We start from the raw sequence: 27,821 nt of genomic DNA, 5'->3' as shown, positions 1-27,821 counted from the left end.
GCACATTTACATATCAAAGGGCGCTGCGCCATGTCTAGAATTTCAAGTATGTTCTGTTGTGATGTTGAAGAGCAGTAGCACTGACATGAGAGGAACTTGGTTTGTCCTCCTTACAAATTCCGCCGTTGATACGCTTCCTTGTTGCGTCTGCAGTCACCCATAAAAAGGTGCATAACAACTGAAGCAATAATGAGACACTTTAAACATGTAATTGAATGGTATGCAACTTGTTTATGGACAATATACATGTGTGGATATGGGTAATACTTAGCAATACAGAGCTGGCTTCATAAGTAGGTCATCTTCGAAGGAGAGGGAGAAAAAAACCCTAAAATGATACATGCAGGCACAGAATGAATGGCTGTTTTTTTTTTTCCTTCTTGGGAAATTTCCCCTATGGCCTGCAGGTCTGATTTGATTCTCCCCAAGTCAAGCGTTGACACATTAGTACGTCTTCTCATTAACTCAGAGTTTCTCATTACCCCCTCCTGGTCCCATTTTATTCCAATTTAACCACAGCTATCCCAGACATACTTGGACCATCATGTGTCTCAGACATATTTAAAAGGCCGTGAAGCTCTGAACATTACTGTTTGCACTGTGGAATTTGCTCGATGGTTTGTCCATGCATTGTCTAATCTCCCGCTTCCATTTGTGATGTAAATGAACTGCACTTTGCCCCCGTGTTGTCATCTCTTTTCATTTAATAGGAGACTCGATATCAAAACCTTTCAATCGTCTGCCATAGTACTCCATAAAAAGAAAAAATAATAAAGCACTAATACGTGCTCTATCATGCCGGGGTGTTTGTTGTGTGTTTTTAGTTTTCAAATGCTAGTGTAGAATTTGAGAGCTCTGCTCTTTATTTTGATACTGTAGAAGAAAATATCCTGGCAGTGTTTGGTAAGCTTAAAACAATATGATGGGGAGGGTATTAAAAGGTTTGGATTTTTTATATTATTTTTCTGGTCTCCTGTGCACTATATTTTAGTCTTCCACTCTGTTGAATTGTTACACACTGAATAAACATGTCAAATGAACTTAATTAAGTTTCATAATGAGCAAAATGTTATAAATGTGATAAATGTTGCATAAAATGATTCAGGGCAGGAATATTTTTATGACATTTAAAACACTTTCTAGTTGCCACATTGGCTGTTTCAGCTAACAAAGGTGAGTGTTTCATAATTATGAAAAGACACACATCTTTCAAAGAAATGCACCATACTATTAATTTCTTGGCATAAAACCTGGGACATCTTAATAAGTAGGAATTTTTGTCAAACAAAGCTGTTGTGAATGGGAGGGTGAATGTGAATGCACAGATTTGAGAGCACCTTGTAGTTAGCGGCTTGTGAGAAATGTTAAAACATTTGCAAATATGCAAATGCAGAGAGTATAACTGCAGAAGCAAAGAAGTTGAGAAAAAAAGAAACAAGAATATGTGAATCATAACTCATATGTGATAAATATGTAGTAATAACGAATAAACCAACCAGCAGTTTTAAGATATAGCAAGGTAACTTTTTGAGTCTGACAAAATTGGCTAAGCGTTGCTGCAGTTTAAGAGTGCCTTATTAAAACAGTCACATTTAAAATGCCTGAATCCACATGCAATTAAATAGCATTGCTCATGCTCAACTGTTTTCAGGCATTATTTATGCAAAGTCATTTGTCAGCTGGAGCTCCAAGACACCAGCTGCGCTTGCTAGGAGATTTGTGTCAAAACTGTGGCAAAGTCGGTGTGTGAAAGGAGCATTTCCTCATCGCATCCCGCAAGACTGTCCTCAGCTAGCTGCGGATTACAAGAAAATTAGACAGTTATAAAGGGTGAGATTTTGGGCCTGTATCCTAATTGTGGTGATGCAGCATGTTGAGATGGAAAGCAGAGCTTCTCCCTATCCCCAGTGAGATTCTGGCTAATGAGGCCGGGCGTACACCTCCTGCTGTCCACAGGCCCACCACCGCCTTCCCTCCTCCTTCTCCACCTGTGCAAGTATTACTGTTGAACTATGCATGGCTGTCTACAGATGCCGGTCCAGGCACAGTATGATGTACTATGCCAGAGGGCCTATTATTAGTATGTTATTCATTTTGCTTTGTTTATGCGGGGTTTGAATCGTATAAATTCAGGTAATGAGAACTGTTTTAAATATCTTATTGGTGCAGTTATTTCAGTTCTCTCAAACATACTTTTTAAGAAACAAAAGCACAGAGATTTCCTTTTGATGCTGGTTTCCAGGAATTCACAGCAGGAAGCTCAGTAAACACTGACTGTTGTACATTTCAGACTACTTTGCAGGTGTCGGTGTAACTTTGGGGAAACTTCTCGCTTGATTGCGGCGATCAGAATTTGACTGACACCCACAATTAATTCAGTTTTTACACCAGACTGTTGCTTCAGGGAGCTCTGTCTTCCCTTGATGTTGTCACCTCTTGAGAGTGATTGAAAGGGACAGAGTGTATTTCCTGTTAAAGAATCTTATAGCTGTGCCTAGCCAGTTGCATCTGGTGCACTGTAATCAAACCAATCATGGTGGTTGATGGTCAATGATTGCTTTCAGATTGGCTTGCCTTCACATAGTGCTCTCGCTCTCTTTTTTCTTTTTTTTTTTCTTTTTATGGACACCTGCTGCAAGTGCAAGACTGTGAAGCCGTGGAGATGGAAGAGAGACAGAGGGCTTGAGAAGCATCTGTTATCACTGTGAAATCATGACTGCACAGCCTCTGATTATTTCTAGTGGTTGGACTCTAATTACATTGCTAATTCATGTGCATTTAATTTGGACAGATGATTTAGTCATATTCATTTTGCATGGCAAAAAAAAAAAAAATCCTCAATTTTAGGCATCCTCCAGCTTACCCACTCTCCCACAGCCTCTGTCTCTTCACATAAGAACATTTTGCAGCCCTATTACCAGCTGTTTTCACTTGGTGTCTTCTGAAACAGCAGGCCAGAGAAGCCAAAGACCTGAGGCAGGGAGATAGCATTGCTGCCATAGTGGTTACATGTTAGTCAATTTGAAATACACAGAAAGGAATGTCTCTCATGTGACTCCCGGCCAGTAGAGCGTGACCAACTGCAAGCTCGCCAAGTACGGTTGGTCACACATGAGAGGGCAGGAGACAGGCAGAAGCACGAACACGGGTGTCATTGCTGTCGGATGTGTACACCTCATTCGCAGACATGCCGAGGTCGCTCATTCCACCCCTCGCTTTTCACTAATTGACCCTGAGCTGATATGTCAGACGCTCAAGTAGGAAGAACATATGAACTCTGAAGCTATTGTTTGAGAACTCTTGTATGTGGGGTGAAGTCCTGCTGAACCAAATAAGTGCTGCTTGACTTAATCACCCTGAGGGGGGGAAACGTTGACCTGGTCAGGACCTGCAATATGTGTCTCATGAACTTGGTGCTACTGTACTATTAACTGCCAAGTGACCTGTCATGTAAACAACAAGCATACACACAATCATTATCCTTCCTATCATATCAGTTGTTGCTTTTTTCACATGCATTTACTCTTTTTTTCGCAGGCAGGTGTGAACAATGCCGCTTGAATGTGTTTTGCCAAACTGAATAAATACAGGAAATAACACGTAATGCTGTTTTTTATTGAATGTGAAGACTGATGTTGACATTTGATAGCAGTTACTCATGCTTGAAAATGATAATATAACAAAAATGAAGTGAGAGGAAACTGCTGTCAACAGCGATGCTGATATCGAGTTGCAGCATTTTCCTCAAGAGCTCTTAGCACGTACATGATGAACACTACACCAAAAGTGCATTAGATCAGAAGTGCAAACACATGACACAATTATGATTTGCAAACAAGTTGGAGGTAAAAATTACTTCTTTTTTCCCCTCACTCAGCCTCTGGACTATGAAACAAAGAAGGCATATACCTTTAAGGTAGATGCTTCCAACGCTCACCTGGATCCAAGATTTCAGAGCTCTGGGGCCTTCAAAGACACAGCAACAGTGAAGATTAACGTTTTGGATGTGGATGAGCCTCCGGTGTTCAATAAGCCCTCCTATGTGATGGATGTGTATGAGGACACACCTGCGGGGACCATCATCGGAGCAGTGACTGCACAGGATTTGGATGCCAGCAGCAGCCCAGTCAGGTAAAGTTAAACTCTTCAGGATTAAAAAGTAGATCCTGTAGACATATATTTCTGCACATGGTGTTTAATCACAGTTCAGTTTTATCAGTTTTGTTATATCTCAGTGGTGGGAAAAGTGATCTGATTTATCAAAGGGTAAGCCAGTCTCAGGTTTCTTTCAAGTTAAACTGCCACAAATATTTTGCACACAGTGGAAACTGTCTGGAAAACCTTTGTTTTTAATGCCCCAGGAAGTGGTTGTATTTAAATCACAAACATATGTCTCCACAGTACTACACAAATGTCTTGAGTAACCTCTCATTTCTTTATATTCTGCAGAAAAATGGGAAATATGTGCACTGAGTTATTAAAACATGAGTATAATTCAAAGGTTAATATTTGGTGTAACCAGATAGTATAAGTAACTCCAGTACAGCCTGAACTCTCTTAAGCAAGGTTTCTTGTTATTTCTGTAAGCAGTTTTCAGGCATAGTTCTCCAGTCTTGTTAAAGGGCATACAATACAATTCTCTGGATGTTGTCTGCCATGATGAGGTCTGGACTTTGAAGAGGCACATTTTTCGAGCAGGATACACTTTTGTTGCATTAATAACATGTAAGGCATCACTTTTGTGCTGGAAAAATGACGCTGTTGCCAGTTAGATGCTTTCCAGATGGTATTGCATGATCCACTAAAATCTGGCTGGACTTTTCTGCATTCATAATTCTATCAATTTTAATCACATGCCCACTACCATTGGGTAAAATATAGCCTGGAATTTTGGAATTTTCTGTATAGTCAACTAAACTGTTGTAACAAGGTACCAAAAGATACAATTTAAAATAGTTTCTATGTTAAGTTGTGTGAAGACATGAATTAGGTGTGTTTTTATACTTATTCACAGTTTAATAAACTATAAGAAGCATATCTGTGAGGCTTCTCAGTCATCCAGGTCATCGTAGTGTAAGGAGCTTGGAAAGAAGAGCATCTGGAGTTGTACACCTGCATCTAAAGGACAAAGGCCATTTTTTTGAGAATGCCAATGTCCACTTCTTGGACAGAGAAGACAGAGGGTTTGAAAGAGGAGTGAAAAAGCCATCTATGTCCACTGTGAACAACCATCTTCAAACAGAGGCGGTGGCTTACGACACCAACTGTCTGCCATCTATAATCCAGTTTTGAGATCCCTTCCCAGACACTTTAATGCCCACTCACATCTTAGGTCATTTGTTCTCAGTAAGTCACATGATAGGGTGGGGCAAGGTCTCACAACAGGTTCACCCAAAACTTTGGCTGATTGTGACCCACACCTGTTTTCACACCTTTGCTTGTGTGATTAGGAAGAGGAACAACAGGGGGTCCAGGATCCTCTTAGGGACACTCCCAACAGGACTTAAAAATCTGGGACTCTCCACCAGTTGCTCTTAGAACTGAAGAAACTTCTCAGATGAGAGGTTGAGAGGTGAAATATCTTCAAGAAATTTTAAAGAAGTCCAGACACTTTTAAAATATAAGAACAAAAGAAATAAAAAATGTGCCTGAAGAATGTTGCACAGCACTGTATATAATTCGAAATATTTCTCTTTTGTAGGAATGTTCAGAGACAAACTGCACTTGAAAATCAGTTTTTCATGCAATCAGTTATGCCACTGACCGAATATGATGCTGAATGAACAACACTTACTTCTTTTCTTAATTACTAAGATTAACAGACTTGTCAAGATGCTATGCATTTTGTGCCAACTTAATTATACTAAATTTGCATCGTCATGATGGTTTTATGTAGAACCTTGACAACACAGCTACATTACAGTGTTTCCCGTGATTCAGAAATCCCTGCCATTAAAAGAAACACATTGGTTGACATTATTCAGACTATAATTTGTACTAAATACTTGAGTAAAGTATGGTAGGATCTAAATGCGCATCCATCTTCAAGAGCTCAGGCTATTGAGCCAAATTGCCCTTGGTATTCTCTTGAGAATAAAAGTGTTAAATAGGGAAGTACTGTCATTCTGCAGCCGGTGATTGAAGGTTTTAGATCTCTATTCATCGGTGTTTCCAGTCTTCATTCATCAGTGTCATCATAGCTTTAATCTTGAGAGTTTTGTCAGGTTTACTCATCAGTCTAAAGCCCAATCAGTCTATGTAGAACATTTGACACTGCCATCTAAAATCCTGCTAGGATGATCTGTTAGCAGGTCTACACTTGCCGGTAATGTTACACAACATAAGCAGCCTATTTGAACTTTGTAAGAGTTGTCATTAAGTATATTTAAATATTCTGTGTACTTTCAAAACAAAAATTAGTGACTTTAGTTTTTAATAGTTTATAATGACTCATTAAACTAAACTGAATGTATTGATCCCTGCCTCTCAAGCTGAACATTAGAGATACCTGTTGTTATGTTTAATTTGTTTTGCAGATAACAAATAGGGATAAAGCAGCAGGAACCTATGTAATTATGCCAACAAAGGCAGACAATTTGGGAATAAATCAGTAATGTAATAACATCATTGAAAGAACACTACAAAGCTGGACATTGAGAGGCGATAGCACACTGGGAACAATAGTGAGCAGTATGGACATAATAAGCCAGCCCTGACAGAAGAAAGCAATGCAGTGACCAATGCATCTACTGAGCTGAGGTTAAAGATTATGGCCAAACACAAGGTATCAACCCAACTGAAAACGATCCGGAGCTGAAACGGAACAATTTTGAAGAATATGTGGGAAAAAGAGTTGTCACACAACACAAACTCCAAGTGGCTATTGGACCTAAGAGCAGCACGAATAAGGGGCTGCTAATAGCAGGTATTCATCCAGACAAGGCAGAACAATCCTGATCATGAAGGATCCCCTAAAGGCAGGTAACAGCCAATTACCTGCCTCTCCACAGAACACAAATTCCTATCAGGCATTATAGCAACCAAGCCGATTAGGTATATAAGTCAACACGTGACCATGACCGTTTTCCAATGCTCAGAAGAGCATTGGAAAACCCACCAGACTGCCAAAGCATCAGCTTGTGGTTGATAGAGCAGACAGTAGGAACACATGTGAAAGGTAAAGTCCAAAGTGATCCCAGTGGTATTAGTTACATCAGAAGCTGTAACCCCCCAAACTGGGAGAGAGACTCCACCAGATTCTAAGCACAACATCAGAGGTCTCTGTCCAGAAGATTGCAGTTCTAGCAACAACTAAGACACTGGACTTGTTACTGGACACCTTTCATACTGTTTAAGTCCAGTTAAGAAGGAACAGGACGAACATTTTCACCAATCACTTTTAAAACTGTAGGTGACAAAGAGTGGACCTTAAAAATCTGCATAATTTACAAAATTGATTTTACAAAACAGATTTCATACCTTGTTTTGTTTTGTTTGTTTTTTCCTTTTCTTTTGCTTTATTTTTGTCGGGTGCAGGTTGTTTTCCCATAGACTTCTATATAAACATTTAAGATTGCATGCATCATTTTTTTTTAACAGTGAAGGAAATACTTACTGTATCATGCAATCAAAACCCAGATTGTACAGTGAATTACGTTTTACCTTCTCAAATCTAATCCCTTTTGTTGTATCAGTTTAGTATTGCTGATAAAGTATTTTCAAGACATTCTGAACAAAACATGTTTTCAATAAATCAAGGTTTACATACATGGCTGTGGATTCTACATAAATGCATACAGTATCATCACTTCACAGTGTTGTAGCTTGTAGTAAGTCTGCTTTGGACAATGCAGATGACATGTTTGCATTAAATACTGCTCAGAAGTAATAGATCTAAGAATGTGTTAGATGAAAGAAAAGTGTAAACCATAGCATAATATATCCATGTAACCTTACAAGGGTACTAAAAACAAATGGAAATTCATTCCCTTTGCTAATTTATATTATTAGAATTAATTACTCAGGTTTTAATTTCCTCTTTAATAGTTTTTTGTTGAACGCTGAAATCAACCACCTAGTTTATGAAAGCTGAAGGGTCCTTTATAAGGCGCTGCTGCTCTCTCCTGGGTAATTATCAGGTGAGACATTTTAACATTACAGCTCAGTTTTATAGATCTGACATGCCTCACTCATCTTCTGATTTATAATCAAGGCAAGACGCTCCTTTTCTTTCTCAATCTCTCTGCCTCGATATGCACCCGCCACTGCACGCACACACATACATAGAACGCACACTTACTCATGCTGCCCCATTTTCTACCATTAAACCTCAGTGGTGGATAACAATAGACTGTCCTTTGCAAAGACAAAAGAGTGCATTCTTAAAAATGTATGAGAACCCTTTCGCTTTTTAAAACATATTAGCTGCTCTTATTCAGGTGGATTGCTTTATAGTAATGGATTTCAGAGATGAATTACCAGAGTGTTACGCAAAAAATGGGAAAAAAAAAAACATGTTGCATGGACAGTAGTTGTTTTATTATGAATATTTCATCCCAGGGAAAACAAAAGAAGAGAAGAAGCAAAGATTTGTACAACAAAAAACGAATGCCCTCTACTCTGTGGATCTCCACTTTGTCTCCAACATTTTAAATATTCATCAATACCACAGCTGACATTGTTCATTTGTGTGCCTTTAGAGAGCCATACATTCTTCACTTCAAAACAACGGACCCAGTGACCCATCATGCATAAGGAATAATGCTTTTAGACATTTAGACTCGACCAGTAACACTATTTAGCAGTATAGTGTCAAGCTATCTCTAGCTGCAGGGACAAAAAGGGCATCATGAATAGTGCATTGTTGGCTGATTCTATAGAGCTTACTACAGCTTGTGTTAGTTTTCAGAACTTAAAGATGGAAAGGCCTCTGCCTAAAAAAGGCAGTAACACAGATCACAAGACTTTGAAGAGGCACATTGGTCATGGACTTTAAAATGCTACCACAGTAAAACCATAAACTCTAAAAACCAACGACTGTAGAAAATAAACTGAAACATGCCTTCCTTTTTTCCCTTAAATCACCTTGTGCACTGTGTGCAATGTGCACTGAAGTGAATTAACATCATCGCAATTCAAAGAAGGAGATAACGCCATAATTAATTTTCATATCTACAGCTGTCTGCACTGAGTTGATCTTAAATAGACTCTTTATATCTGTGATTTCTTATTCCTAGCTGTTGATGAGCTCTATTCTATTTAAAGATAACTCAGAGATTAGGACAATTACAAGTAAAACTATTTTACATGCTTTTTGTCCCACATGAATACAGAATTAATGTTTTTTTCATCTTTGTAATGCACTTTTAGAAACTGTGACTGATGTGTTGATACGTATTGTGTCGTTGAACTGAATACCAGCGCTGTTTGTTAATGAACATGCGATATCTTGTAATACCAACTGCATGGGCCACGGTGAAAGCAACACATGTGCTTGACTAGCAGGTTGACAACAATGATACCCTCTCCCCACAAAAAGCATAAAAATAAAATGTTTTACCCTGAGGAAAAATTACACCTATTGATTTTTTTGAACTTTTGATGGGAGTTTGGCTGTAATATTTATCAAAGAGACTCACACTAAACTATTTTGACACGATCATGTTCGCTTCAAGGCCGCATGCAATGCAGAGTTAAAGAGAAAATGGCGACTGACCCAAAACTAAACTGAAAATTTAATGGAACCCAAGCTCATAGAAAATATTACTCAAGTGGTGTTGTTATCAACCTGATTACAGTAAAAGACTTGAGGGTGTAAATGTAAGCCAGGCTTTTTTCTCTTAATGACTGAGTCAAGTCCAGTTTGAGGCTCTGTAGTGTGGAAAACAAGCATTATAAATATTCATGAGAAATAGCTTTTTAAGATCAAATACTTTGGCATGGAACAAAATGGTTTTTTTTTTACCAGGATAGTGGCAAAGACAGCCTTTTCTGTAACTGTGACCGAGGACCTGTCCTGGGGCAACCATATCACCTCAGTTGTACGGAAGGCCCAACAGCGCCTCTACTACCTGAGGAGACTGCGGAGCGCACACATTCCCAGATCTCTGATGTTGAACTTCTACAACTGTGCCATCAGCAGCGTTCTGACGTATGGATTTCTAGTGTGGTTCCCCAGCTGCACCAAGGCCGATCAGCAAGCACTCCAGCGGGTGGTGAAAGAAGCTGGCAGAATTATTGGAACAAGTCTGCCAGAGATCAGTAATATCTTCCCCACTCGCTGTCTGAGGAGGGTGCACAGTATCCTGCGGGACCAACATCACCCTGCGCGCCACCTTTTCCATCTGCTGCCCTCAGGGAGAAGGTACAGGTCTATACAGGCCAGAACATCCAGACTGGCCAACAGCCTGTATCCACAGGCTGTGAGGCTCCTGAACTCTCTGCCCCCCTCTCACGGACAATAACCATATCCAACTTCTTAATAGCAATGAACTGGTCTGCATTGGTGCATCATATCTTTATTCTCTTCCCCCTCCTGCCCTCCCCCCCCCCTCTTTCTTAAATAGATAACTATCATATCTGATATCATATCTCACAGTACAATAATATTGAATGGATTGCATTGTTGTATTTTGTCATGTTTCTCAGGTCTTTGTCTGAATTTCTACGAACATTATTGCTAAGGATTGTCTTATTGCATTGGAGTCACACTGGGTTAAATATGTACACTTGGGTTTTAAGGGGTATTTATTATTTTCTTCTTTTTTTTGGGTTGTATGGAAGCCCCAAACGCAATTTCATTGATCTTGACAATGACAATAAATAAATAAATACTAAATACTAAATACTAAATGTAGTGAATGCGGACTCACTCCCATGAAAAATTAACTATCAGCCCTGTAGAAATGACCATGAGTAAGGCACCAGATTCCCATTACATCTCAACTGACCTAATTGTGAATGAGAATGAAAAAAGACAATCTATTTATTCCTGCTGGAACGCCATTGACGATCACAAAATTATTAATGAAAAATAGCCTTTTAAGATCAAATAGCATGGAGTGATGAATGGCGCTGTCACTGCCATGCGGTCTGCTCTCAGATCTCTTTTGTGTTTCATAGTTTGCATTCAGAGCAACTCAGTAAGACCAAAGATGCATTTCACAGAGAGGACATCATGCCTTCTGTTCTCAGACATCGAACCAACACTTTATGCCTTTGTTGTTCATTGAGCATGAGAGATTGATACGGTTTCAACTGTGCCCAAAATTCATTTATGTTCCCAAGAAAACCGTTAGCTCAGCATGGCCAAAGTACGTGTGCCCCATTACTAGATTGGAATGTATATGCGATCCTCAGCACATTTCCTGGAAATGACCATTCAGAATGAGTAATGAAGGCTACGCCAACATTACATTACACCTAACTCATATACATGAAGCTAGAAGGAAAATCGCTGTGGTTTAATTTGCTGGTTTGTGCTGCAAATGGATGTCTTTAAACTAACGTTTTCTTTCAGATATTCCATTGACTGGAAGACCGACTTGGACAGCTACTTTGACATTGATCCAGTGGAGGGAACGATTTCTACAAACGAACTTCTTGACAGAGAAAACATCGCCCAACACAATATCTCCATCGTAGCGACAAAACTCAGTAAGTATGACAATGAGATCAGTTATGATTCACGCAGGTGTCATTGTCCTTCCCCCACCTTAATCTGCGTGAAGGATTTAATGCACTTTTACTCAAGTCAATACTCAATCCCATTTTGCTGGAAAGGTTTATAGGTATCTATAAACTATGATAGCTCTCCCAGAGGGATGTGTCTTCAGGACATTGTCTCCTCTAGCATACTTGCCTTAACTCTGTTTTCATTTTTAACTGCCTCTTTTAGCACGTTTGATGTCACTGGCATTGGAAGAGAGCTTGTCTTGCCAGAGTCAACTTTTACTTACGCCGCAATAAAACGTGAACCTTCCACAGTTTAACAGTCCGCCGACGCAGCGGCATCGCAGCATGTTGTGAGCCAAGCTCGGAAAAGGATGGAACTAATGTGAAGCTGTGGCTTTAAGACATGTCATCAAGCTAATTATGTTTTTATGAAGGAAGTGGAGCAAATTTCTGGATAAATAAGCAAATCCATCGTCATCAAGTCATCAAATCTGCTAAGAACCGTCAAAGTCATTATCCCAGAGGCAGGCTGGTGCTCAATCAAAATTACACATGCTGTATATTCATTAGGACAGACTGTGAAATATGGGCTGTTAAAACTTGAGTCATTGTCGCCTTGGAAACTGATATTAGTCACTTCCCCTCAAGGTCATGGAAGTGACATGCTAATTTTGTTTTCAATGTGTGTGCGCCTTTCTTTGTGTGGCTTTTGTGCATAAGTGCCAAGAAATTGCAGGATGAGGTAGACTGAGAGGAAACAGCACAGATGAAGAGGAAGAGAAGCAAGATGGAAGTTTTAATAGGCAGTTACATGTTCAGTGTGTCATACTAGATGCAGGAATCAGGGGGAAGTTCTGCTCATTTTATCCTCACCCACCTGCGCTTCACTCCTTTCTTATCACCTCGCTACAAGTCGGGCTCTGATCCAGACCTCTGCCCACCCCTCTCAGAGGACCAATGTTCATCTACAGACAATGTTACTCACTGACAATAACAAAAAAGAAATAAACAAAACTTCCAGAGCCAGTGTTTAAAAATAATAGTTGGACTGGTGCAGCAAGAACAGAGATAAAACCAGCACCCCAGAGTTTGTGTCCCAGCTTGAGTTCAAATCTGTGTTTGACCTTGAGTTAGATTTGGCAGTACTTTGTGTTCTGGGTATTGGATGGCTGTTATGGCTCCACTCTTCTGGATACTATTGTCATCGTTGGCATGTTTGCTGTCTGTTATTCAGGTCTTAAACCATGGATAACAACAATAAATACTAAAGCAAGGATGCCTTCAGTGCCCATACAAAAAAATCCAGTTGTTGAGGAGAGGTCACGCACACACAGAGAAAAAAAATAATTGTTCTAACTTATCTACAGTCTGTAGCAGCCCTATTTAGTATTGCACAGCAGTTTTCAATAAACAGTAAATTATTGCAGACCTCTGTATTTGACCTGCCTCGGTATCTACCGAGTGTTCTTGCCGCTAATGCTTTTTAACATTTATCCGCCCACACCTTTTATTCCCGTTACACTTGGTGGAAAGCATCCAGCAGTATCGACAGAGTTGCTGGATGGCATTTATACTTTTGTTCGTCGGCGATAAACACCTGGTCACAACACCTGAGCTGGAGACACTTTAGTTCGGAGACCTTGGCGATCCGTCTGGTCGTCTGTAGACACTGCAGTCATGCAGCAAAATGAGAGCAGTGCGTGCTGTTCCCCTGAGACACTGGGCTGAACAGAAGGCGTGCTAAATAAGAGCCAGGGCTAGATTAACTGGTTGTGTTTTGGCATTTAAACTCATTGGTAATTTTAAGGCAAGGGAGAGATATATTCAATGCTGTAATAACCATGACATGGGGCAATTAGGAAGCACACTTACTATCTTTCTTCTTTTTTTTTTCTTTTTTTTCAAAAAAAATGACAGTCAACACAATTTGTTTTTTTGTTACTTATGTTATCTGCAGTTACACTTTTAGCAGACAGATACTCAGAATGATTTCTTTTTATTAGTGTTCTGCAGTGCATTTTATAGATCCGTGGTTGATTGCTTGCAATAATAAAGTATTTTTTTTTAATTAAAATGAGAAATAAAAAATGCAAAATGTGCATTAGAAAAACAGTATAAGCTGGTAACTTCAGGGCAAATCACTCAAGCATTGTACAACTATACAGGACTCAGTAAATCAATAGAGCATATGTTTGGGCTAAATTGCTGCTCGAAGTCAGATTCAAATATAACCACTGTGCCATTGCTCCATCTAGTGGGCTGAATGATATATCACTCATAATAACAACAGTTATGGAGATGAGTTTTTAAAATTAGATGAGAGGGAAAACTGTAAACTAGCTCAAACCACTGAGACTATATAGAAATATAGAATTTATTGATATGGAAATATTTTAAGTTGTCCCCACTTTTATAAATAGAGTTCTCGATCACAAGCGAGCGATAGTGCCTTTTTGCCAACTGAGCATCCGTGTTAGTAGTTCAGTCAGTGCAAAGCAGCAAATCCCATGATCAGTGTCATTTTTACCTTGGTGGGAAGATTGCTTTTTCCATCAAGGTCAGAGACAGGTTGCTAACTGAGCCGTGGCTGCTTCTCCAATCCCCCCGCCCTTGCATTTTTTTTTTTTCTCAACCACCCAGCAACGCACAAACCTACCAACCTATGCACTGGCACTCACACAAACGAGAACACGCTAAGCCTCCCAATGTGCACCAAAGCCTATTCCCACATCAAATCCATAAAGTTTACCTTAACTGGGCTCTCACACAAAGAGAACATTTCCCCATTGTATCCCCTCTGTGAGGAAACACTAACAAACAACTGCGGATTCAAGCTATTCCCACTCGAAGGGGCTTTCACACACTAATTAGAATGGGATGCACATCTTATGGTTCAAACCCATAACAGAACCTTTAAAAAAAGGCTTGTAATAAAAAATGTCCTCTCGAAAGGGCCGTATACAATAATATGAGGTGTGCTTTAGAAGCAACACATGGGATGAATTTAGTGCATGTATTTATTTTATTTTCCTTCTCAGCGTCAGTCAAAAGCATCATAAAACAGCATTTATGCATCACTGTGTTCCACACACATAAGACGTTTTCCAGAATTTGAACACTTGCAGTGGCTAAGCAGCTATAACATCTGTTCAAGGAGACTCAAGCATGAAAGCCTCTTTAACCACTTGACCATGCTACTGCAACAGTGATAAACCTTCGAGCTCTGGCTTGTCATAAGATGGTAGTACTTAATTTACCCACATGATGTCAGTGCTGTGAACAAAACACCCAAAATGTCTCTGTTTCTGTATTCATGTAATTGTTTGTTGCTTCTCTCTGCAGACAGTCCAGTTCTGACCAGTCGAGTAGCCATCACTGTCCAAGTGCTGGACATCAACGAGTTCCCCCCTGAGCTCGCCAGTCCTTATGAGACCTTTGTGTGTGAAAATGCTAAAGCAGGACAGGTATGTTTACAGCTGCTGCTTTTGTCTGACAGGTGCTGAAGGAATTAGGCAGAACTCATTAAATTGTGTTAATTTATAGCGAGATAACATCTGCTTGTTGGAATATGTGTTCCCCCATAGAGGGGGGTATGGTTTTACAGCATTTACTGGCAGTTATCTAAAGATGTCAAATTGAATATGAAGGATACTTCTTTATGAATAGTGACAAAGTGTCCCTGTTTCAACTTTGGCAGAAATAATTTCAGACTTTTTAGAGGAAGTTTTTGCTTTTTGGAATGCTACACATTTCGCTCTCACATTGATATCTAACCAGCTACTGCATCTTACTCAAGGTCACTTGAATAAAAGCTTTTATTTCAGGGGATTTTTCCGAGAACACTTACAGAGTAGTACAGAGTATGAATCAAAATCTCGAACTGACTGAGTCATGGAGTTGGATTCAGTTCATAAAGCAAAGCGGCGCTTTGCATATCAGCAACCTCGAGCACATTTCGGATAATATATTTGAGATGCAGTGGAGAATTTGCCTGTGTGGATTGTAAACCACCTGTGCCTGTAAATTAGCCCATTAACTAGCATCTATATGCAGTTAGCGTTGTGAGGGAACAGCGTCTTTGGCAGTCTATCAAATCACCGTAGACACCTCATCACATTAAGGATGTTTTGCTGGTCGTCAGGTCTGTTGCAATCAAAACGCCCATGCCCTTCATTTGAAGACATCAGTGTCTTCCTTGGCATGTGAATTTGTCATGTTTCTTGCTTGCCAGACTGAATTAAAACACAAAATTGTCATTTTTCTCCTAAATTTAACGTGAATGGTTTCTCATTTGAAGTTAACCTTCACTCAAAAGCGTGTTTTGCTCATGGCTTCACTGTGCAGGATGATGAACAGTATTTGATAGTGGAAGGATGTTTTATCATTTATCTCCTCATGGAAAATGTTTGTCTTGAAGTTTTTGTCTTTAGAGTTTAAAGCATGTACCTGTGAGCATGTAATTCATCTAATCACACCTAATCGGAAGGCAGTTCTGGACCAATATGCAATTTACACTTCACAGAATAATGTGAGCACAGTAGTACAGATACACATAGCATGTTCAATGATGTGCAAGGCTTTGTGCGGGCAGCAAACTTTTTTTTTTCAATCTAAAAAGATTGAAAAAAAAAAACTATCTATATATATATATATATATATATATATATATATATATTTCGATCCACATTCTAAAGAAATGAGGTGTACAATGCGTCCTTTAAAAGGTTTTCAGGCTAGCGGCTGTGGGAGGTTTAAGGAGAGTGTATAAATGTGCAGATATGAGTGGCTATCTGGTGCCCTGAGCATAGTTTCTCTTTCCTGAGGTTGTGCCCCTAGCTTTAAGGATTAGGAGGTCATTATGTTCAATTATATGACTGCTTTGATTCTGCTTCAGATGAACCGATAGAATCAGCTTTTTATTTTGCTCGGTCTGTTGTTTTGGGGTTTTTTTTGTTTTGAAATTCCTTTATTTAACAAGATTAAGATTAAGATTTTTATTTATTTATTATTTTTCTATATAGACCTGTTATACATGTGCAAATGTATTAGGGAGGTAAAGAAAGTAAACAAGTTGAAATAATATCAAGGCATTCATATATTCAGGTGAACTGGTCACATCATGCAAGAAGTGTCCTGTATATAAAACACAACATCGCATCTCCGTGGGTGGCATGGTATCGTGGTGTATAGTATTACTGCTTCACTGAGTTTGAATCCACCTCGGAGCCTTTCTGTGTGGACTTTGCATGTTCTCGCTATGTTTGGATGGGTTCCCTCTGTGTACTCTAACTTCCTGACACAGTCCAAACACATGCATGTTAGGTTAATTTGTGATTTTAATTCGAACATAGTTCCGAATGGTTATCCTCGTCTCTCTGTTAGCCCTGTGATAGATTGGCGACCTGTCCGGGGCATACCTCGCCTCTCGCCCTATGACAGCTGGGAAAGGCTCCAGTGACCCTGAATTGGCACTTCTATTTCTCTGGAGCTTCTTTTTCCTCAAATCCGGAGCATGCTTTTTCTTCCACAGCATGATCCTTCCAGGTGTTTTGCACAGCACAGCTGGAAGATTTAACAAAAAAGAACCGCAGAGCCTCTCTTGTAAAATCCATCATATGTTCCCCTTGTCTGCACTCACACGGCTAAAAACATGTAAAAACAGCTTGTTTCAGAGTGTCTCGTGCTGCTGCACAACATCCAATTCAAAATGATTGGTAACTTGGATGAAACCAAGCAAGCAGGAAAAGCAACTGATTGTTTTTATGTAAGTGTGTGGAGAAAGCAGGGAGGAGAGTGGCCTGAAACCTTCAACTGAGTTTTGCATATAAAGAAGATCAGGGTTGTGGCAAAGTTAGACAGCAGGTCGTTTCCACATCCCATAATTTACTGTACTCAGAGTCAACTGGTCAAGTGTGAAATGAGAAAAGCAACCATAAAGGGAATATAAAACAAATGACTTCCTACATATTAGCGCAGCTGGCGCTACAGTGTGTTCCTTCTGTTATATTTACTTTGTTTTTGATAATGCTATATTAAAACAGTGACCTAATGACTCACACTGATTCGCTGGAACAATTACATTTGCATTTACAGCATTTAGTTGACACCCTCATCTTGCTGTATGCAAAAGTGCAGAAGCAGGATACACTTAAAAACCATTAAAATATATATAATAGAGCCCGGTATATTCTACACATGTTTGTATGGGATATTGTATTTGTTTTAAATGTTATATACCTATGTGGTATGTGACTTTTGTTGCCATGATGCCAGGTCTCTCTTGGAAATGAGATTTTTAATCTCAATGAGATTTTTTACCTGGATAAATAAAGGATTAATAATAAGCGGTTACTGCAGCAACAGCTCTACTTGTGATCAAGAGGAGAGGTGAAGCATTTTTGAGAGCAAGGTAAGGTGGATTTACACTTGACAGATTATAATTAATTTTCTGTTTGTGAAAAATATAATAAATGCTGTTTTAAATAGGTGATACGAGGTTCTGATGTTTCAGCAGTGAAGCTAATTGTCAGTTAATACTGCGTGACATGGATTTACAGTAGTAGTAGATACTGTGGTCCTTGATAGGTAAAGAAGAGGGATAGTGGTGCACTAAAACACATTTTAAATAAGAGCGAGATTTTGTGTAGCCAAAGCTGATGGAGGCATACTTGCCAACATTTAATACAGGCTATTTTACTAAGGTTTTATGCATTTTAAAATTCAATTGATGCTAAAAGACCGTAACCTCTTTCATCCTTTACTTGGGGATAAGTATCCACAAGGGAGGTCTCCTGGGAACGACATACCTTCCTAGCCTCCCCCCCTATTTGCTCTTGCATCTCTAATAGTGAAATCTGGAATGATGTAATACCTGGCCAATGGTTGGTAATGCAAAGTCACCTTTTACTTTTGATATTTTCTTGTAATCCTGTTTCAACTTCTTAATTTTCTCTCTACATGTACCACATTACTGTGCTTTGTGTTGGATGCCCAGCAGCAGGTCAAGTGGAGCTACTTGTGAAGATTTTTTATATTTCCTCTGTCGCATATAGGTTTAGATTTTCCCTGTTTTTCCACCTGACCTCTCTGCAGAGAGTAGGGAGCCAGAAGTGTGCGTGTATATGTATATGGTTTTGTTGAGTTTGCGTTCTCAGTTTGCTTTTGTTTTTCGCTCTTGCATAATTGAACTTTTTGCACATCAGCATTTTTAGGTTTTCGTTCATATTGTGTTCATGCTCTAGTTAATGTTTCTGTTGTCTTCTATTTGTGCTCATTTTCCTTAATGTTGCTTTTGTTCAGTGTAGCAGTTATCTGTGGATTTAGTTCTTGTTTTACTTTGGCTGTGCTTAGTTTTACTTCCTCCCCTGTCTCATTTTCTTGATTGTCTACACCTGTGTCGATTGCCCCAGCTGTCTTCACTTCCATGACCATGACTTTCATGGCTTCCCTTCACTCTTTCTTGCAGTGTCTGTTTAAACTTACACTGTGTTCTCTGCCTACTTTGGATTCAGTTTTACATTTTTCTGGTGGACTTTGAATCAGCCACAATAAAAGGCCCGTCTTTTGTTATGTAGTCTGTTTTGGAGTTTCCATTTGGGTTCTCTTCTTGCAATTCATTAGACAACCTGCCCATATTTCTGGACCAATCACAGTACACCTACATAATTCAAAGTTGAAGGTTTTATGTGATATAGTTTAAGTCATTTTCCTTTGGAATACACTGCAAAACACGATTTCCCAGTCTTTTGATGGCCATTAGACAAAATTGCCTATATTTATTGAAAAAAGATGGGTCTGTTTGTAGCTTCATTTATTCATAAAAAAGCTAATTTGGTTGCAGGGGTTCAATAGTGCAAACTGTACATCTGCAGCGAGGACCTCAGCAGAGTGCTCATCACACCTAGTGTCAAGTTTACTCCCCTGGAGGGAATTTCATTTAGATACTGAGAAGGGAAAACCTCAGACACAACGCAGCCAGGGTAGCAGGGCAGTGGGGCCGAGTCGTGGCTCCTGCAGGTGGGGGAGCCAGCACCAGGGCACTGGGTCTCCCGCAGGTTAAATCCAGTAAGTGAAGAGCAGCTTGATTGCACAGCTGGATTGGCAGCAAGGCCATTTCCAGACATATCTCTGAAATGTTTGGGGAACAAAAGAAAGTAGAAAGCAGTCAGGCGCCTGGCACAGAGGTGGCTAAATCAGCAGTCTATGTCTAACAGGAAAGTGCAGAGGGGATAGTGGCTGTCATGGTGTTCTATTAGTAAACTCTATTTCACATGTAAGTGATCCAGTTTGCTGAGGTGCAGTAGTACGTAACAGTCGGTGTCGGACTGATCAAACTGTGTCTTTTTCCTGCATTTGTCTATGCCTAAAGCAGATGCACTATAAAAGAAATGCAATTTAAAATAGCTGGCCTCTTTCCATGACCATTGCACAAGCTCCAGCAGTTTTGAATGAAGTTAATCCATCACTTCATGTGATGAGGTGATCTAGCAATTTCAACAAGTTTTCAATCAAGTGCTAAAAACGTCCGGCAAAACAATTCAGTGGCAGGTCTGACACACAGGCAGTTTAAAACGACTAGACGTTGTTCAATGATGGATAATTTTCACCTCCAAACTGTGCAAATTCAGTCAATTTTCTGCGTGTGCGGTTTGCCAGTCTTCCACTAACCAACAGGCAGGAGAAGAGCAAGCCTCTTAAAATCCCCCAACGTTTAATACACATAAATGGCAAAGGAAAAAAGTTGATTTGAATAGTTTTATTGTCAACCTGTGGCATTCATTTATTTATTTTTTTTGCAGGTGATACAATCTTTCAGAGCAAAAGACCAGGACTTACCAAGCGCTGGACAACAGTTCTCCTTCAGATCACCAAAAGAAGATCTGAAAAACAGGAATTTTACCATCCGAGACTTTGGAAGTACGTATTCTCTGTTTTGACATACCTGACCAATGAGTACAGTTTGAAACATGTCTCCTGCTTTAACAGTTTATGAAATACTGACAAACAGGTCATAATCTTAGAAAGCAGATGACCTTTTTCAGAGATAAATTGAAATTGCACTTGAAACACTTTAAAGTGACAGTGAAAGTAATGATGATACTGAAATATACTGGGGTAGTGACATAAAAATCACCTTGGGTTGTACATTCAAGTGAGATATTACTCTTCAGTCGCTGCCTGCAAAAAACCTGTCTCCAAACAAAACCCAAAAGCACAGAGACTTCAGATCATCTTTTCATTGAAAGGTTTGAGTGGCATGTCTCAGTGCTAAAAATAACCCAAACACATGCAGTCAGACACTGTATTGTGATAAGGCCACATATCACATGTGAAGCTCTGCAGTCTGCACTGGTTGAGGCCTTTGAAGTCTAACCAGAAAGACGGGTAATGAAAAGTGAAAAGTGGGACATGGCAGGATGAGGCCAGGGAAACGAATGCATTCACCATCCTTGACAAGCACTGGTCCGAACCTCTGATCCAGTTTTACCTTTTGGACACAGTGTCTTGCAGCATCCTGACTGCCAGAAGCCTCAGAAGCACACTCTCCAGATACAAAGTGAGATCTGATAGGTAGGGACAGGACACCACAGGCTCTGCGGACAGGTTGGGTAAGACAGGGGGAGAGAGTGCACAAACAAAATCGTGCTTGTGCGCAACATGCAAGGTGTGCTAAAACGCCTGACCTCCTGTCACGAGAAAGTGCTAGGCTTCGTCACTGGAACAAACCTGGCTTGACAGGGGTCAGACAGTCTAGCTGTAGCAGACAGAAGCAGGCAGGTTTAACCTGACATGTTCCCTCTCCCTCGTATACACTGTCGACCTCTATTCAAGTTGAATTTCTTACACCTTTGGCTGTCATCCCAAGTTGTTCCCTTTGTGTGTTTTTAGGAGTGTAATCAACAAAGCAGCAGTAACCCCACTGGAATTATTCAGATTATTTTATCCAATCTTCTTTTTATTTCTTTATTTATCCATGCTGCAAAAGGTTCATGAAGTCAGAACCATAAAAACAAACATTTCACGACAGGCTCCCTGTTGCCAAGAATATTCATACCACAAAACTTTAGGTGCCGCACACGGAGGTGCCACTATCAAAATGAGGTTTACAATTTTGCACATAGCTCAAAAACAGCTTGGCTTGCAGTGGTTTCTTTTCATAGTTTCATTCTCGGAGTCTTTGTTCTAATAGTTTTCAGCCCCAAAGTAATTTCCAAAAAATGGTTACAAAGTCAACTGATACATCAGATTTGACATTACAAAGTAAATCAATATTTATTGATTTAAATAGATAAAAAATAAAAGGAATTTCCCAGTTGTCTGAGAAAATACATTTCTTAATGCACACTCACTAATGCGTACTTAACTTTTCTCCAAGTGTACTCATTCATAAATAATAGTAACAATTTTTAAATCATTAGACGTCTCCATTTAAATGCTGCCAACACTGTTACAGATGATTTAAAGAAAGCGATCACATTTCAGTAGTAATCGGACACGTCGATGGTGAGACTTGTCTGAACTGCTACTGTATAGTCAGCCTGTATATTATAGACTTAGAGTATTTGATAATACATGCAAAGCTAGCAGAACAATATTTTAAATCATTTAATCTATTTTGCTTTAAGTTTAGTTTGACAAAAACATGTACATCTGAGTTATTGCCTCAGCTGTACACATGTGATGTCATTACATCAAGATGTGAGAGAGTATACTGAAAACCATGTGTCTCCCCCCACTGGTGCAGCCAGCAAGTCAACTTCAGCGAACACGTAAAAGTTAATATTTAACATTCCTGGTTTCTCCCAAATCCTACTTGTGTTGACAGAGATCTGCAAATGCTTCCAGTCAGCCTGGACCCAAATTATTTATAATAGAAAATTATCTACTACCTGTAAAACAAGATAACATCATAAATAAAACATGCATACATAATTACAAACTCTCTGCAGTTAGATAGAAAACCCTTTGTGGTGTTTCAAGGAATACTGTCTCGGGTGTGGCTCGAAGCAAATTATTGAAGTTTCTCATCTCACTCAGAGAAACAAATTGAGAGGATTTGATATCACACATAAAGAGTTATCAGACATGGCAAAATTTCGTCTCTCAAACTTGGACATTGAGAGTTGTAATTCAGCTCAGAGGATTGTCTGACTGATGTGAGGTTATACTTGGAGGAATATTTCAGAACTTTCAAGCCTGCACAGATCAAGGAATAAGCAGTTGCTGCACTACTTCAGGCCTTTCCATAAAAAAAAAATAAGATCTCTTAAATCCAAGACTACATATGTTGTCAAAGAATCAATGACTGTGTTTGAAGCTCTTTTGTTTATTTGATGACATTTTAAAAAAGCTCTTGTCTTTTTTAGATAACACAGCTGGAATCGTGACAAAGCGGAGCGGCTTTCGAAGACGTTTACAGGAGATCTACTTCCTCCCTGTGGTTATTGAAGATAATGGCTACCCACCCAAAAGCAGCACGGGCACATTGACCATCCGTGTATGCGGCTGTGAATCGGACGGTTCACTGTTAACTTGCAGTGCAGAGGCCATCTTTCTTCCTGTGGGTCTAAGCACAGGAGCGCTGATTGCTATACTTCTATGTATCATCATCCTGCTCGGTGAGATTCAGATTTTATTCTCAAACTTTTGAAAACTCCAAACTGTGTGAAATATGACTATATTTATGGCAGTTATAGTTAGTAGTCATTTTCTTTGTGGAAAATATTTCATGGGATTTCAGGAGGATAAGTCCTAGTCTGCTCTATATTTATCCTTTGTACTATAAACTCTATTAAAATGTGAACTAGTTTGACATTTTGGGAAATATAACATCATTTTTCATAACAGCTGGAGGCAGTCCAGCAAAACTGCTCCGTCCAAAGGTCTGATGGCTTCCTATCACTGTAGAGGCTCAAGGGCACACAGTGTGCATATGTTTAAGTTGTATGAAAAACCATTGTGTCCAATTTTCCTGGGTTGGACTCTTTCTTGGCTGGGTTCAGCGACAGTCTGGAGTCTTCATTGTTTGCCTGGCGATCTCATAATGAGGCCAGGACTTGGAGAAATATTGATCTTCTCTAACTTCTGAGGGGAGAAAAAAAAAAAAAGCAGGGGCTGACATTTTATGAAATATCAAACTATTGACATTTCCACTCTACAACTATTCCTTTAGTGCAGGCTCTGAAAAGTTGAGAATTTATTTTTTAATTCCTGCGATTTTAGTAGCCAAATTCTGGTCTGAATGTAACCAAAGAAAACTGTAATGTTTTAGAAAACCCTGTGAGACTAGACGCATGTGCATCAAAGAATATTGATGCATGTGCTCCAGATATACTTCCCCTTGTGTCTGGCAATACCTGGTTCCAAACATGCTGAGCTGACCGTCAGAGTTGGGCTGGCATTTCTCCAGGAGTGTCTGCAGTTAATTATCAAACCCATGTGAATATTGTCATTCAATGAGATGTTAAAGACTAAAGGGAGGGTCGCTCGGCTCTATAAACTAAATCCAATCTTGCTGCCCTGTGGCTGTTTCAGAAGCTACAGCTTTTACATTTCCCACAAGGTCATGGTTGTAAAACTCCTTCCTAATTCTCTGCTATTAATGCCTGAGCTCATCTGCATAGCTGGGAGGAAGTAAATGTAGGTTTATGGCATCATTTTCTGAATTATAAGCGTGGGATGGTCGGTTGTTAAAGAAGACCTTGTTTTAAACTGGAAGTCCATGCCCTTTGAATTTAGCTGTATTTACTTTTCTCTATCTCCTTCTAATTTACGGTGCACGAAGAATCCACTGTTAAATTCCACCTATGCCTAATCATTAATCCTTTTTCATTACCCTCATGAATGTATTCATGTGAAATATCAGCCCAACTTCCACTGTTTTATATGTGATTGAACATAAAAGCACATTGTGGCACTGTGCTGTAGAGCTGTGTCGGTGTGTTCACTTCATTTGAGAAGAATGTCTTCAAAGCTCCAAGTCGACCCACCCCCAAGGCTAAGGCTGATGCCAAACTGTCATGCTGTCCCTGAGAAGGGAAGAGGCAGAGAAAATCAGCACTCCCACTGAGAACATTTCCATAGAGCCACTTAGTTTCTGTGCAGCATTTGTAAGGATGACCCAGTTGTCCTGTGAGGGGAAAAAAACCGAGGAGTCGAAATTAAACAAGCCAGGCGTTCATCTGCATTGCTATGTCTCCCAAACCGATGTGGATCGGCTGCATCTAATGACAAAGCCTGTAATAACCGTCTGTTGTGAAAGTCTACAAATGAGCCACTGGGGGGAGCTGGAACACCACTTAAAGGAAGATAAAAATAACTTGAGAGTAAAAGAAAGGAGAGAGAAAGTGAGCTACAGAGAGGTTGAAAAGAGGCGACCTAGTCAGGGCTTTTTTCAGTCTGAATGTATTTATTGGAATATTTCATTTGAATGATTTCACTTTTTCCTGCCCATTGCTCTTACTCCTAGATGCAGCTGTATATTAAAAGCCCAGAGGAGAAAAAAACCCCCACATTTTACTGCAGTTTTCAATGACTAGGCTGAGAAGGGGACACAGACACAGAGAGACAGATTGCACTGACAGGAGTGAAGAGAGAGTAGGAAATATACCGTGCTGAAAATAACACAGCGGTACTATGGTGTCTAAAATATGCAGCACCTCGAGCAATCTCTGATGGTTTGTGTGAAAAAACAATAAAATGTTGCTTTGGGTATATTGTCAGCGGTACAATTTCACTTCCAACAATGTTTACAGCTCTGTGCTATTTTTTTCTAAGCATGTTTTGCAGTGAGTACATCTTATTCTTTGAGATGCCAAGGCAAGGCATTGATTTGCAGGTCAGATGTCTAGACAAAAAATGACAACGATAACAGGGATCGTGGGTTTCTTTTTTACCCCTTATAACTGTTGTTCCTGTGCTCTATATTACCACTTGCTTTTGATCGTGGGTATGACACAGCATAGCAAAACGTATGGCTTATGTTGGAATGAGATTAAAAATCTAGAGTCATACTACCTGCACTTTGCCGAGCACATTTCTACACTAATCCTCTTTGCTAGCATACTCATCATCTTTGTTTCATGTGTACGCATGTTAATAGCATTTTATATATATTTTTTTAAAACACAATACTCAAAAAAAGAACACTCTGGGCCACACTGTGTATAAATCTTGATCCTATTAAATATTTTCAGTAGGATTAAGCATAAAACCAGCTGGACTCAGTGAAGGAGGGAGACTCAGGTGATACCCTTCTGTCCATCCAGTCGAGTAAATTTTATATAGGGTTTAATATTTAAGTTGCCACAGTTTCTCTGCATGCTACTCTGCCATACAGCCAATCTCAGCTGCAGTATCTGTTCTCATGTAGAGCCAAGTAAAAATTAAGACATGCCAAAATCATCTTTTTTTGACTATAGGGGTCCTGTTTAAAATGACATTTACTGTTGTGTAATCCAAATTCATACCTCTGATCAACACATATTTTGAGCTGTAAATGGTTAAAACTATACCTCTAAGAGGCTCTACTTTTCTCACAAATAACCTGATTTTTTTGGGAAATCTAACATGGAAACATTTCGATTTGTTCTCCTAGTTATTGTAGTTCTCTACGTGGGATTGAGACGGCAGAAGAAGAAGGAAACCCTTATGTCATCCAAAGAGGACATCCGGGATAATGTGATTCACTACGATGATGAAGGAGGAGGAGAAGAGGACACGCACGCGTTTGACATGGGGACACTTCGCAATCCCAAGGTTGTCAAAGACAACCTGTACCGCAGGGATGTCAAGCCTGAGATGAAAAGAGGTACCAGGCCGCCTGTCTCTCAGGACAGCGCAGACATCCGAGACTTCATCAACCAGCGTCTGAAAGAGCATGACACGGACAACTCAGCCCCGCCGTACGACTCCTTAGCGACATATGCTTACGAAGGAGATGGCTCTGTAGCTGAGTCGCTAAGCTCCATTGAGTCCCTCGCAATAGACCTCGAGGAGGACTATGATTACCTCACTGACTGGGGGCCCCGCTTTAAGACACTGGCAGGGATTTTCGGGGAACAGTCAGAAACTCAGTCGAACTCAGCAACCACAGAGAACGCACATTGATGTTGTTCACAGACTCAAAAAGCAAATATGTAACAATATTCTTTTTGTTGGCTCAAATGTTTCATCATTACTTTCTTCCCATGTTATCCATTTTTAATGTTTTGGGGATTTTTTTTTCAGCTCACTGTTTTCTATTTCATTGGTGCTTCACCATGCTCAGTCCCCAAATTGTCTCAAAAAATAAAATAAAAAAATAGAAAGAAAGAACATATGATAACATAAGTACATGAGCTAAGCAGTCATTCAATTTCCTTTCGGCTGAATATTGTTTCTTGTCTTACATTTTATTTCCTCTCGGGGATTACGCATAGACACGGAAATGTTGCCATTTCCAACAACATCCTTTAAAGTGCCTCAATATAATTGTTCTTTCACTTGCTATTTCATGCCACATGTCCAGTGATGTTCTTTTGAGCCCCATAGATAAATTCAGTCAGCACTGCGCTCTGACTGGCAGAAGCATCTACCAACACCAATGTAACTCTGTGGGGACAATGAGGTGGCCCAAGTTTGGCCAAAGATGTTTTGAATGTTATTTATTGTTATATTTATTTATTGGCTGATTGAGTTTGATTCGATTTTTGTGTATTTATCTATTTATCTCTCAGTCATCAATCTGTATTTTTATTTTTGGAGACACTTGAGGATTTTGTAATTAATCGAGGCCCACTTGAAAATGTATGTTTCTATTAGGTGGGTCCTGTGAATAGACTTGTACTAGAGTTGTAAAAAAAAAAGAGAGAGAGAGAAATTAGGGCTAAATACTGCAGTTGAGTCATGTAAGCACTGTTTTGTTAAATAAACCACACTTGGATAGAATCCCTCTCCATCTATTTATTACTTATGAAAGTTCACTTACCACTGATTAAAATAATACTGTCTGATTTATGGTGAACTTAGAAGTTGTATGAATGGACCTGAGCACTCTTGGTAGGTACATTAGGTGTAATTGTGAAGCTGTATATATTATACATGTGTAAATAGTAAGTTCTAGCTATCAGTGGGTGATGTTACAGTACTACGCACCGGCAAATTCATAA

At 39.6% G+C, this 27,821-nt stretch overlaps 1 protein-coding gene across 1 annotated transcript in view; it reads left to right on the top strand.

Annotated features, from left to right (window-relative positions):
* LOC113029358 (cadherin-12-like) overlaps positions 1-27,600 on the top strand; it is a 102,964-nt gene extending 75,364 nt beyond the window's left edge. Inside the window, exons 7-12 of the mRNA XM_026180189.2 lie at positions 3,878-4,131; positions 11,519-11,655; positions 15,016-15,137; positions 20,472-20,589; positions 23,040-23,291; positions 26,270-27,600. Coding sequence (XP_026035974.1) covers positions 3,878-4,131; positions 11,519-11,655; positions 15,016-15,137; positions 20,472-20,589; positions 23,040-23,291; positions 26,270-26,781 — 1,395 coding nt within the window. The 3' untranslated portion in view covers positions 26,782-27,600. The remainder of the gene's footprint in view (positions 1-3,877; positions 4,132-11,518; positions 11,656-15,015; positions 15,138-20,471; positions 20,590-23,039; positions 23,292-26,269) is intronic.
* Positions 27,601-27,821: the final 221 nt, after the last annotated feature.

This window comes from Astatotilapia calliptera, chromosome 9 (genome assembly GCF_964374335.1).
Source record: "Astatotilapia calliptera chromosome 9, fAstCal68.1, whole genome shotgun sequence".
Taxonomy (NCBI): domain Eukaryota; kingdom Metazoa; phylum Chordata; class Actinopteri; order Cichliformes; family Cichlidae; genus Astatotilapia; species Astatotilapia calliptera.
The sequence above is the reverse complement of the archived record's forward strand: the minus strand, read 5'-3'. Positions and strand labels throughout refer to the sequence as shown.